This window comes from Nerophis ophidion, linkage group LG12 (genome assembly GCF_033978795.1).
Source record: "Nerophis ophidion isolate RoL-2023_Sa linkage group LG12, RoL_Noph_v1.0, whole genome shotgun sequence".
In the NCBI taxonomy this organism is placed as follows: Eukaryota; Metazoa; Chordata; class Actinopteri; order Syngnathiformes; family Syngnathidae; genus Nerophis; species Nerophis ophidion.
This window is the reverse complement of record NC_084622.1, coordinates 51463326-51476795: the sequence shown is the minus strand read 5'-3', so window position 1 is coordinate 51476795 and position 13470 is coordinate 51463326. Positions and strand designations below refer to the sequence as shown.

Below are 13470 nucleotides of genomic sequence, written 5' to 3'. Positions count from 1 at the left end.
CCGTATTTTGGTCGTTTTAAGCATTTAAGCAGCAGGTTGTGTGTTGACTTCCTGTGTTGGTTATGGTTTATTTGTATTGGGTCATATGAATTGAGGCCGTGCTCAAGACATTTTAAAGTAACACACTGTGGAGGGAGGTGTGGCCAGTGCGCCTGCAGGAGCAAAGGTCACCGCCTCTGTCTATGGTGTTGAGGACGAGCACCATTGGATAGGAGGCGGGGCATGTGCTGACGGCGAGACACAGCTGGCAGGTTATCAGACTTCACAGGTCGTACGTGTTAATCCAATCATCTGTTGTCTTTAACAGCAAGCGGCCGGGAGTAGGAGGGGAGAGAGGATACGGACGTGGCTGAAAAGTCGCGTCCTGCTGGAGAGAAAACTTTTGATAAAATCTTTGTACATTAAAACCTGGTTAAAAACTGCACGTTTGCTCTGGTGCTGTGTCTAGCAGTGGAACTTCTGGGAAGCAACTTCCACACACACATATCAATAGTTATTAAGCAAAATTAATAACATTGTCCAAAAGACAGCAACATGTGTGCGGCGTTTATATTTTGAGGTAATTAGAATTAAACTGGAGGCATATCACTTGCCAGACTTCTTATTTAATTTGCGACGTCTTGCGGGCCAAACTGAAGACGCCCACGGTTTGTAGTTTGGACACCTCTGGATTATAAAAATATTCATATACATATGTCTTTTGTGTCCTGCAGACCACTGTCCCTCTGAACACCAGCACAGCATCTGTCCTCCAGTTCGCCCTGGGTGAGTATTGCATGCAGTATGCCAGTCCTTTTTTCCCCTTTTACCATAAATACAGCATTTGGAGTGAAGTCCTAGACTCAGGAGGCACATTAAAGCTCAGCTGTACTCAGGTGGGGATGGAGAAGTGCATTGCATAAAGACATGGATGCTGCACACCATCAGGGGTAGTCAATAGTTGAAGACACAGGCCCTTGCTTCCTCCATTAGTGACCCCTGACCCCATCATATCTCCAAACACACTGACAAATAACAGAATTCTAAGACACACAGGTGGTCACATCAATGTTTTAAAGAACCATTTTACATTTACACAGGCTCAAGTAAAAAGTAAAGAGGCATTTGTTTTTTTTATAATTTTGTTGTACAAAGGAACCCTCTGGAATCGGTCCTGGTTTTGTGGACAGTTTGTCTATGTCAACCAACACACCTAGTCCCACTTTAGAGTTATAATAATAATAATAGATTTTATTTGTAAAAAGCAATTCACGGTGGCAGAGGGTTTAGTGCATCTGCCTCACAATACGTAGGTCCTGCAGTCCTGGGTTCAAATCCAGGCTCGGGATCTTTCTGTGTGGAGTTTGCATGTTCTCCCCGTGAATGCGTGGGTTCCCTCCGGGTACTCCGGCTTCCTCCCACTTCCAAAGACATGCACCTGGGGATAGGCCCCTCCCACCTCCAAAGACATGCACCTGGGGATAGGCCCCTCCCACCTCCAAAGACATGCACCTGGGAATAGGTTGATTGGCAACACTAAATTGGCCCTAGTGTGTGAATGTGAGTGTGAACGTTGTCTATCTGCGCTGAGGTGGCGACTTGTCCAGGGTGTACCCCGCCTTCCGCCCGATTGTAGCTGAGATAGGCGCCAGCGCCCCCCGCGACCCCAAAAGGGAATAAGCGGTAGAAAATGGACATTGAGTAAAGTGCTACAGTGTATTAAAAAAATAAATACAAAATAATAATAATAAAATAAAAACAATAACTAGAGCAGCCTAATAGTTAGAACTACTATGTATACATCTAAAAAAAAAAAAAGGCTCTTTTAAAAAGAAGGTTTTTTTCAGCCTTTTTTTAAAAGCATCCACAGTCTGTGGTGCCCTCAGGTGGTAAGGGAGAGCGTTCCACAGACTGTGAGCTGCGTAGCAGAAAGCCCGGTCCCCCATTGTCCGTAGCTTTGTCCTCGGAGGTTGGAGGAGGTTAGTCTGTCCGGAGCGGAGGTGCCGTGTGGAGGATTTGAGGGTGAGTAGTTCTTTGAGGTAGACGGGGGCATTTTCATGGAGGCACTGGTGAATTTTTCTTAAAACTAAAAAGTGCATGCATTACATGGCCGACTGCTTTTGTTGACATAAAATCTGTGACCCAAAGGGGTCATTTCTACAAAAGAAATTGGGTCCGTTAACGTCCGCATGTGTTGGAGAATTGTCTACAATGTAAGTAGTCATGAAAATAAAGAAAACGCATTGAATGAAAAGGTGTGTCCAAACTTTTGGCCTTTTCTGTATGTGTTTGCGAGCAAATACAGTATATGTACTTAGTAGTAAAAGTGTACCTAATCAATATTGGATATTGGTCCAAGTATTTTTTCAATTTTAATTCTTATCGTTCTTAAAAAGAAACTGCACTTTTTTCACAATCATTACATCAAACCTTTTACAACATTCCCCACTGCAAAATAATACAATTATGTATAGTTTTAGCTGATATCATACAGAATCGGTCGGCCAATACTAAAAGCTCCAGTGTATCGGAAGTGAAAAAGTTGTATGGAGACACACCTAATAGGAAAGTTGGGAACATATCAGTTAGAGTGAACGCTGATGTTTTCTTCCACGCTACATCGCACATCCAAAGGTTGTCCTCACTCTGTCACCCAGACTTGTGTTCATGTTACCCAGGTTCAGGCTCCTGTCGATTCAGTTACTCTGACCCCGGCATCACTGTGTCATACAGCCTCGGTGGAAATGCTAACAACTCTGACTGGATCACACTTGAGAAGATCAGGTCTCTATCAATCTCTTGCTTCCTCCTTAGTCCTGGCCATGGTTCAGTAGTTCTGGATGAGTTTACCATAAGTAACTTGATCATATTGTGGTCCTCTAGAGCTCCTACCAACAGCAGCACCTTCATCCACCTGGTCCCCATGCCAGTACATTCCAGGGCTGAAAATGTTCGCCTCCGATGGTCTCAGGGGGCTCCTCAAGGTCCAGAAGGTTACGAGTCCTGCTGGGGTCTGGATAATGTTTTGCTGGTCAATGCCGCCCATAAAGCTCCCCTCATGGAGGACAACTTGGATCCTCCAGACACTGCCAACTGGCTATTCTTTCCTGGTGCTACTGTCAAGGTATGGCTAGAAAAATAGGATTTCTCCTCGAGTGTTCCTTTACGTATGTCACCTTCAAATGTTATCTTTCTGTGTTGCACAGCATGCTTGCCAGTCTGAGGGAAACTCTCTGTATTTCCATGGGGGTGAAGGCGTTGGCCACAGCTTTGCGTCCAGTCGAGACATCGACCTGCACCGGGAGGAGGGAAGGAGCTACTGGGAAGAGGACTTTGAGAGTCCACCATCAAAGTAAGTCAAGTAACACGGTATTTGAACCTATGAGTAGATTGAGATTTGAGTACCAATTTAAGTTTTTATGTAAAATTCCATAGGTTTTAGGGCCTGTTCCCACGGGAACAGCAAATAAATGTATGGTTTCCACCTTTTATACTCAAGTAACAGCATTTTGGGTGGTTTAAAACTAGAGTTTTTGAAAAGGGGAATGTCTGATTGTTGAGGTATGAACAAACAAAGCCCCGAGTATTACATGAGAATGATGATGTTCTCAACTTCCCGCCTTCTTGCTGCCGCGTCACTATCACGTGACCATAAAAAATAGAGAAGAAGGCACACAACAGCTGTCAGCAACAACAATGATGAAGAACAACGCTGTGATTGGGATGAAGTTACTAATATTAGCACTATGGCAACAAAACCTCGTCATCATCTATCAACTAGACATGCGGTCAGGTGTGTAAGAATACGTTTAAAATTGCGGGGTCACTAGTCGCTATCCACAAAAAAGATAGTAATGTGTGTATACATATGTATGTATATGTGTGTGTGTATGAGTGTATATATATATAAATATGTGTGTGTATGTATATATATATATATGTATATATATATATATATATATATATATATATATATTAGGGGTGTGGGAAAAAATCGATTCGAATACGTTGTGCGATTCAGAATTGATTCTCATTTTTAAAATATCGATTTTTCAATTTTTTTTTTATCAATCCAACAAACCACTACACAGCAATAACATAATGCGATCCAATTCTAAAACCAAAACCTGAGCCAGCAACACTCGGAACTGCAATAAACAGAGCAATTGAGAGGAGACACAAACACCACACAGAACAAACCAAAAGTAGTGAAACAAAAATTAATATTATCAACAACAGTATCAATGTTAGTTATCGTTTCAGCATAGCAGTGATTAAAAATCCCTCATTGACATTATCATTAGACATTTATAAAAAGAACAATAGTGTCACAGTGGCTTACACTTGCATCACATCTCATAAGCTTGACAACACACTGTGTCCAATGTTTTCACAAAGATAAAATAAGTCATATTTTTGGTTTGTTTAATAGTTAACACAAATTTACATTATTGCAATCAGTTGATAAAACATTGTCCTTTACAATTATAAAAGCTTTTTACAAAGATCTACTACTCTGTTAGCATGTCAGCAGACTGGGGTAGATCCTGCTGAAATCTATGTATTGAATGAATACACAATCCTTTTAAATCGGAAAAATATCGTTTTTGAATCGAGAATCGAATCCAATATGATTATTTAGTGCAGTGGTTCTCAACCTTTTTTCAGTGATGTACCCCCTGTGAACATTTTTTTAATTCAAGTACCCCCTAATCTGAAGAAAGCATTTTTGTTTGAAAAAAAGAGATAAAGAAGTAAAATTCAGCACTATGTCATCAGTTTCTGATTTATTAAATTGTATAACAGTGCAAAATATTGCTCATTTGTAGTGGTCTTTCTTGAACTATTTGGAAAAAAAGATATAAAAATAACTAAAAACTTGTTGAAAAATAAACAAGTGATTCAATTGTAAATGCAGATTTCTCCACATAGAAGTAATCATCAACTTAAAGTGCCCTCTTTGGGGATTGTAATAGAGATCCATCTGGATTCATCAACTAAAAAATTTTTCACAAAAAAAGAAATCTTTAACATCAATATTTATGGAATATGTCCACAACAAATCTAGCTGTCAACACTGAATATTGCATTATTGTATTTGTTTTCGCACTTTATGAACTTACATTCATATTTTGTTGAAGTATTATTCAATAAATATATTTATAAAGGATGTTTGAATTGTTGCTATTTTTAGAATATTTAAAAATATTCTCACATACCCGTTAGCATACCTTCAAGTACCCCCAGGGGTATGCGTACCCCCATTTGAGAACCACTGTAATATAGAACCCTAGTCACCACTGTAGAAATATTGTTCTGGGGAATGAAACTTAAAAGAATGTGTCTGACAATTGCCAAGAATCAGAACCATATTACACAGCTTAACCGCTGGGGGGGCTTTAAACATAATCTTAGGGCTCTCGGGAGCGCTGCAGGTGCCTCTTTTTTTACACCGGTGGTTTAATTCCTGCTGGGATTTTCTTAATTCTCTGTGATAAAAGAACTCCAAAGACACATAATTAACCTCTGACACTGTTGTGCTTCATTGGAGAAGTAAAATAAGTCTCAACTGATGGAGAGACCAAATCTATTCTGAGACGAGCGTGCCTTGTGCACATGCACTTAGTAGGACACCTGTCACCTGTAATCTGACCTGACACGCTGTGTGTTTGAGTGACTTCCACAGGTGTATGCCATGGCTCTGAGTGCTTCACAGGCAGCAGTCCATCTGTTGGCAGTCAGACACTTTACACATAACCAGCACAGCAGAAAGCAAGAGGGTCCCATTGTTAGCCCGCAGCTTCCAGAGCGGCACTAAAAATGGAGAGGGTTGGTGTGTTACTCGCTGACAGCAATTACCTACCTGTGCCTTTTTGCATCTTTGAGACAGTCCTGACACCAGTGGGGGTTTTCCACCACTGTGCTTCACACCATCATGCTGCACGGCAGGCCCGGTCACACCCGTCAGGTGTCAGGGGCTTACTTCTGTGCAAGCAGAGTTTGTTGGTCTAATGTAACATTTGGTGGAAAGTGGGTGGCAGGAGCGGGGTGACATACTGAGGTAACTTCTGTCAGTGCTAATGAGCATCCTCTCTCCACTGTGCACAAATATGTCTCCATGTGCATCGTCTTCCAGGTGATTTATTACAAACACCATAAGCATGTTCAATGTTGGCGTTAAAGCACTTTTAAGGACACACATTTCCAGAAGTGCCTTTTTCAGGTCAAAACTCTGTTTTTTTTGTTTTATCGATTATAACTTTCATCCGGTATTTTGTTTATTTGTCGGTATTGTAAAGCTACGTGTTTGACAGTACTTAAGCCTTTATTGTGTCCGGAAATAATGAGATTTAAATAACTGTTGTTGGCCAGCACGGTGGAAGAGGGGTTAGTGCATCTGCCTCACAATAAGGAGGTCCTGGTAGTCCTGAGTTCAATCCCGGGCTCGGGATCTTTCTCTGTGGAGTTTGCATGTTCTCCCCGTGAATACGTGGGTTCCCTTCGGGTACTCCGGCCTCCTCCCACCTCCAAAGACATGCACCTGGGGATAGGCCCCTTCCACCTCCAAAGACATGCACCTGGGGATAGGCCCCTCCCACCTCCAAATACATGCACCTGGGGATAGGCCCCTCCCACCTCCAAAGACATGCACCTGGGGATAGGCCCCTCCCACCTCCAAAGACATGCACCTGGGGATAGGCCCCTCCCACCTCCAAAGACATGCACCTGGGGATAGGCCCCTCCCACCTCCAAAGACATGCACCTGGGGATAGGCCCCTTCCACCTCCAAAGACATGCACCTGGGGATAGGCCCCTCCCACCTCCAAATACATGCACCTGGGGATAGGCCCCTCCCACCTCCAAAGACATGCACCTGGGGATAGGCCCCTCCCACCTCCAAAGACATGCACCTGGGGATAGGCCCCTCCCACCTCCAAAGACATGCACCTGGGGATAGGCCCCTCCCACCTCCAAGGACATGCACCTGGGGATAGGCCCCTCCCACCTCCAAAGACATGCACCTGGGGATAGGCCCCTCCCACCTCCAAAGACATGCACCTGGGGATAGGCCCCTCCCACCTCCAAAGACATGCACCTGGGGATAGGCCCCTCCCAGCTCCAAAGACATGCACCTGGGGATAGGCCCCTCCCACCTCCAAAGACATGCACCTGGGGATAGGTTGATTGGCAACACTAAATGGTCCCTAGTGTGTGAATGTTGTCTGTCTATCTGTGTTGGCCCTGCGATGAGGTGGCAACTTGTCCAGGGTGTACCTCGCCTTCCGCCCGAATGCAGCTGAGATAGGCCCTGCGATCCCAAAAGGGACAAGCGGTATAAAATGGATGGATGGATAAAGGACCGTGTTAGTCCGATGTTGATGTGATAAAACCTCATTTTTGTTTGTAACCTACATACAATTGTAACTGTTATTTCTTTTTGCACATAATCAATATTTATGAGGTGTTTGGATGTATTCATTTATGTGAAATTTTCATTAAATGTAATCGTGGAGGGAGGTGTGGCCAGCGCTGCCTTAAAGACCTACTGAAATGAGATGTCCTTATTTAAACGGGGATAATAGGTCCATTCTATGTGTCATACTTGATCGTTTCGCCATATTATTGCTGAAAGGATTTAGTAGAGAACGACGATAAAGTTCGCAACTTTTGGTCGCTAATAAAAAAACCTTGCCTGTACCGGAAGTAGCAGACGATGTGCGCGTGACGTCACGGGTTGTGGAGCTCCTCACATCTGAACATTGTTTACAATCATGGCCACCAGCAGCGAGAGCGATTCGGACAGAGAAAGCGATGATTTTCCCATTAATTTGAGCGAGGATGAAAGATTTGTGTATGAGGATATTGATATTGAAGGACTACAAAAAAAAAAAAAAAAAAATCAGGCGAGGGTAAGTGGGAGCGATTCAGCTGTTTCTAGACACATTTACTAGGATAATTCTGGAAAATCCCTTATTTGCTATTGTGTTACTAGTGTTTTAGTGAGATTAAATAGTACCTGAAGTCGGAGGGGTGTGGCCACGAGTGTCTTGATGCCAGAGTCTCTGAGGAAAGTCACGCAAGTGCATGGACGGCGCAAGCTCCGCTTATCTCCGGTAAGAGGCGACTTTATACCACAATTTTCTCACGGAAAAATGCCGGTTGACATGTAGTCGGGATCCATGTTCGCTTGACTGCTCTGTTCCATAGTAAAGCTTTACCTCCGGGAATTTTAAACAAGGAAACACCGGCTGTGTTTGTGTGGCTATAGGCTAAAGATTCCCACTTCCATCTTTCTACTTTGACGTCTCCATTATTAATTGAACAAATTGCAAAAGATTCAGCAACACAGATGTCCAGAATACTGTGTAATTATGCGATTAAAGCAGACGACTTATAGCTTGGATCGGGCTGGAAAATAATGTCTGCTACAACCTGAGATGTCAAACGCACGCGTCATCATACTGCGACGTTTTCAACAGGACACTTCGCGGGAAATTTAAAATTGCAATTTAGTAAACTAAAAAGGCCGTATTGGCATGTGTTGCAATGTTAATATTTCATCATTGATATATAAACTATCAGACTGCGTGGTCGGTAGTAGTCGCTTTCAGTAGGCCTTTAGGGAGCAAATGTCACCGCCTCTGTCCATGGTGCTGAGGACAGAGCACCATCAGACGAGTTTGTGGCAGTGCCCACGGCGAGACACAGCTGAACAGGTGACCAGATTTCCCAGGTGGTACAAGTTGTCTAATCACCTGTTGTCTTTAACAGCAGCAGTCAGGAACAGCAAGAGGAGGAAGGACTTGGAGAGTTGGAGAGACTGAAAAGTCAAAATAGCAAAAACTATTGATGTGCATTAAAACTTTGTTCAACTCTGGACGGCGGTCTCCTGTCACGTGTGTGAGCAGCGGAACCGCGAGGAAGCGACTTCCACATGCGCTCGCAGTACCGGATTTTGCTGTGCGATCTGCGCTTGCATCGCCTCCATTTGTCGGTGGTTCGCCATAGACACCTCGGCTAAGAACTGCCCCAGTGCCTCTAGTGGGCTCGGTGTTGACTTTGTCTTTTTGTTTTAATTGGGTGCCAGATGTGGAAGTCGCTTCCTAGCGGCTCTGCTGATCACACACGTGACAGGAGACCGCCGTCCAGAGTTGAACAAAGTTTTAATGCACATCAATAGTTTTCGCTATTTTGACTTTTCAGTCTCTCCAAGTCCTTCCTCCTCTTGCTGTTCCTGACCGCTACTGTTAAAGACAACAGGTGATTAGACAACTTGTACCACCTGGGAAATCTAATCTCCTGTTCAGCTGTGTCTCGCCGTGGGCAGTGCCACGCCCCCGTCTGATGGTCTTCAGCACCATGGACAGGACAGTCCTTTGCTCCTGCAGGCAGCGCTGGCCACACCTCCCTCCACAGTAATATTGCCTGACTAAGGGATTCAACGTAATATTTTGATATTTACACACACATTTTTTACTAGAATAACCTTACAGGCATTACAAATATCAAAATGAAGTACCTACTGTACTGTTTACTTGTTGAACAAAACATGATCCGTGGCCCTGATCATGTTTTGTTTAGTTTTGGACTCCCTTAGTTCCTGTTTTGTGCACCCCTGGGTTTGTTGTGGTTACCATGGGTGCTGTTTGGTTTCATCCATCCATTTTCTACCGCTTATTCCCTTTTGGGGTCGCGGGGGGCGCTGGCGCCTATCTCAGCTACAATCAGGCGGAAGGCAGGGTACACCCTGGACAAGTCGCCACCTCATCGCAGGGCCAACACAGATAGACAGACAACATTCACACTCACATTCACACACTAGGGACCATTTAGTGTTGCCAATCAACCTATCCCCAGGTGCATGTCTTTGAAGGTGGGAGGGGCCTATCCCCAGGTGCATGTCTTTGGAGGTGGGAGGGGCCTATCCCCAGGTGCATGTCTTTGGAGGTGGGAGGGGCCTATCCCCAGGTGCATCTCTTTGGAGGTGGGAGGAAGCCGGAGTACCCGGAGGGAACCCACGCATTCATGGGGAGAACATGCGAACTCCACACAAAAAGATCCCGAGCCTGGATTTGAACCTAGGACTGCAGAAACTTCGTATTGTGAGGCAGACGCACTAACCCCTCTCCCACCGTGAAGCCCTCTGTTTGGTTTCACCTGCCTCTTATTAGTGTTCGGCACGCTCGCCTGCTGCCAGGCACTAATCAGAGAGCTATTCACGTTGTGCGCCACACTCAGTCTGACTTCATTATTTGCAATATGCAACAGTCTGCACATTTGAATGAATCCTAATGGGTCTTGTTGGCCACTTAAGTGCCGCCACTGCTCTACTTTCTACCTGTCTATTATGTTGGGTAATTCCTGCTTCTATGTTTCTTGGGTCTTGCGCTAAGTTTTTGCCTTAGCAATCAGCACGTGTTTCTTTGTTTGTTTCTTATTTCTTGTATGTGTTATGATTTATGAGGAATAAATCAGATCCTACCTTCACGCTTCGTCCAGAGTTGTCCGTCTGCATCCTGGGAGACCAACCCTGCAATAACATGCGACCCCCACCTGACACAAACGACCACTTTGCTGTTGCCAAAAATGTATTTCAAGTAATTTTTTTAATACTGACACATCTCATCTTTGCATATTTTAATAGTATACTCTATTGAGCATTACATATATCAAAATGTACTACCTACTGTATTGTTTACTTGTTGAAACACCCCTCAAATACATTTTTGGCAGCAGCAAAGTGGTTGTTTGGGTAGATATTTGCTCTGAAAAAGGGTATTTCAACAAGTAAACAGTACAGAAGGAACTTGATTTTGATATATGAAATACCTATAAGGGCATTCTAGTAAAATATGCAGAGATGAGATGTGTCAGTGGTCCTCGTCAGCCAGAGAACTTTGATTTTAGGGCGGCGGGGATTTTCAACAAGTAAACAGTACAGTAGGAACTTGATTTTGATATATTAAATGCCCATAGGAGTATTCTAGTAAAATATGCAGGGATGAGATGTGTCAGTGGTCCTCGTCAGCCAGAGAACTTCGATTGTAGGGCGGCGGGGATGAGGTTTAGATCCATGAAGGAAAGAAGAAAGTGAATGAATGTTTAGCTGAATTAAGACTGGGCAATATATGGAATATACTCCATATATCGCAGGTTTGTCTCGGTGCGATATAGAAAATGACTATATCGTGATATTGGAGTATACGTTCTCACGCAGTTGCTTTTAGCTGCGGGCATTACACTACAGGCGTTTCTCACTCTTTCTTGTCTCTCCTTCTTACAGAGACTTAAAACAAGCTTGCCTTCTTACATACATCACATACTGCACGGTCATACGCCCTCGCAGAACAGAGAGGTAGCGGCATGGGTAGCATTAGCTGTGATGCTAGCAGAGCGTTGCGAGTGGTAATATGAGAGAGAGAGAAGGTGCGAACCTGGTAACAAATGAAGGAAAAATTATTTCCAAGAAAAACCGAGCGGAGTCCATCGTCTGGCGGTGGTTCGGCTTGAAGTGGGAAGATGTAGAACAGATAACCGTAATATGTTGCTGCTACAAAAAGTAGCAGCACTGGTAATGTGTAGCATCATTTGAAAAGTCACCCGCTTGAGAATGAAGAGTGCTTGAAACTCCGCATGTCAACATTTCGGCCAGTGCCACACCCACAAAATGACCAAGCAGCCATTTCCAGAAGAAAATAGTCAACAACAGGAGATACAACAGCAGGAACCTACCACATAGCAAAGGACATACACTATTTAACTTCCTATTACGCAGCTAATTTTTATTTGACACTTATTGAAATATCTTTTTTTGACATAATGCACAAAAGTGCACTTTATTTGTTTTAAACTATTGTAGTGGCGTTCTGTACAAAAAGTGCACTTTAATTTAGTGTTGTTTTGATATGTCATCTTAGTGACATCATGCAAAAAAGTGCACTCATAGCTTGTTTAAAATGTCTGACAATCTTGCACTTTCTGTTTTGGAAATGACATGAATGTTTGTGCCACTGTTTAATAACTGTTTCATAAATACTCTTTTAGTTGTGATTTCCCTCTCTGCATGAAAGTTTAAAAGTAGCATATATGAATGCAGTATGAAGAAGAATGTTTGAATGTAGACACATAGAATCATCATACTGCTGTGATTATATGCATCAAGTGTTCATTCAAGGCTAAGGCAAAATATGGAGATATATATGCTGTATCGTGATACGGTCTAAAAATATGGAGATATTAATAAAAGGCCATATCGCCCAGCTCTAAACTGAATACATTTACATATGCATGTTTTCTTTTGTATTATTTTTTTAATAATTAAGTAACATTTCTGACAAACTTTTTCCCAAACAATATAAAAAGTGAAATATAACAGGATAATGCATACATTTATCGCTTGTTTTCAGAAGGTTACAAAAAAGGGGGACTCCAAAAATGTACTGTGGGACCCCATTTTTATGACATGCAGAAGTCCTTTTGGAAATTCCTAGAGCCAACACTGATGTTTATTAAAGTTCTGCTTTGTGTCCCTCAGCTGGGACATACAGGGAGCGGTTTACGGCAGCCATTGCGGCGAGATCGAGTCGGGCTCCTCGCTGGTGTTCGAGAGCGAGGGCCGCAGGCGGGTGTGCACGCCCTACATTGACACCACATCTTTCGGGAACCTTCGCTTCCACTTTTCTATGGGTATGAAAAAAATCATCCATCCTATGCCTTTGAGTCATTTGAACAGTAATGTTTGCACGGCCGATGTGAATCCAAGTCTTTCTTCTCTGCAGGCGGCGGTGAATGTGACCCGGGAGAGTCACATGATCACGATGTCATTCTGTTCGGAAGGTCTGAAGGCAGGAGGGAACGTGTGGTGCTCGACACTCTTCCCTATTCCTCCTACAGGGTGAGATACTAGAACTTCCTCAACACAGTTTATGTTATATTAACCTGGACTTAATCGTGATAATAACAATGTTGTTTTTGACAACCATCTTAAATTTAGTCTTGGTCTAAGTCTTTTGGACTTAAATAGTTTTAGTCACATTTTAGTCACTTTTACATGTGATAGTTTTAGTCCAGTTTTAGTCGACGAAAATTCAAAAGGGTTTTAGTCTAGTTTTAGTAAATGAAAAGTCAAAAAGGTTTTAGTCTAGTTTTAGTCCAAATAAAAAGAATAAAAGTATAATATAAGTATATAAGTGTAGTCTTTTAACAAATTAATTTAGGTCAGTAAGTATTGGAGATTGCTGTTGGGCAGTGTCACACATAAGTTGTGAAAATAGCAGCAGATCTGTAAGTTCAACCCTTTGTAAGCTTGCAGATTATGCTATTTTCACAAATAATAACAATAAAGGAATGGTTTTAGACCAGGGGTGGGCATTACGTCGATCGCGATCGACCGGTCGATCTCGGAGGGTGTGTCAGTCGATCTCAAGCCAGGCATTAAAAAATAGACATAAAATGAGCAATCATCGATCATACCAAGACTTCACTTTCGTC

The 13470-nt window shown here is 43.0% G+C and overlaps 1 protein-coding gene across 1 annotated transcript in view; it reads left to right on the top strand.

The window, feature by feature from the left end:
- LOC133563538 (reelin-like) overlaps nt 1-13470 on the top strand; it is a 311302-nt gene that overhangs the window by 179921 nt on the left and 117911 nt on the right. Inside the window, exons 8-13 of the mRNA XM_061917708.1 lie at nt 714-765; nt 2658-2763; nt 2863-3103; nt 3186-3331; nt 12515-12666; nt 12759-12874. Of these exons, the coding sequence (XP_061773692.1) occupies nt 714-765; nt 2658-2763; nt 2863-3103; nt 3186-3331; nt 12515-12666; nt 12759-12874 (813 nt within the window). The remainder of the gene's footprint in view (nt 1-713; nt 766-2657; nt 2764-2862; nt 3104-3185; nt 3332-12514; nt 12667-12758; nt 12875-13470) is intronic.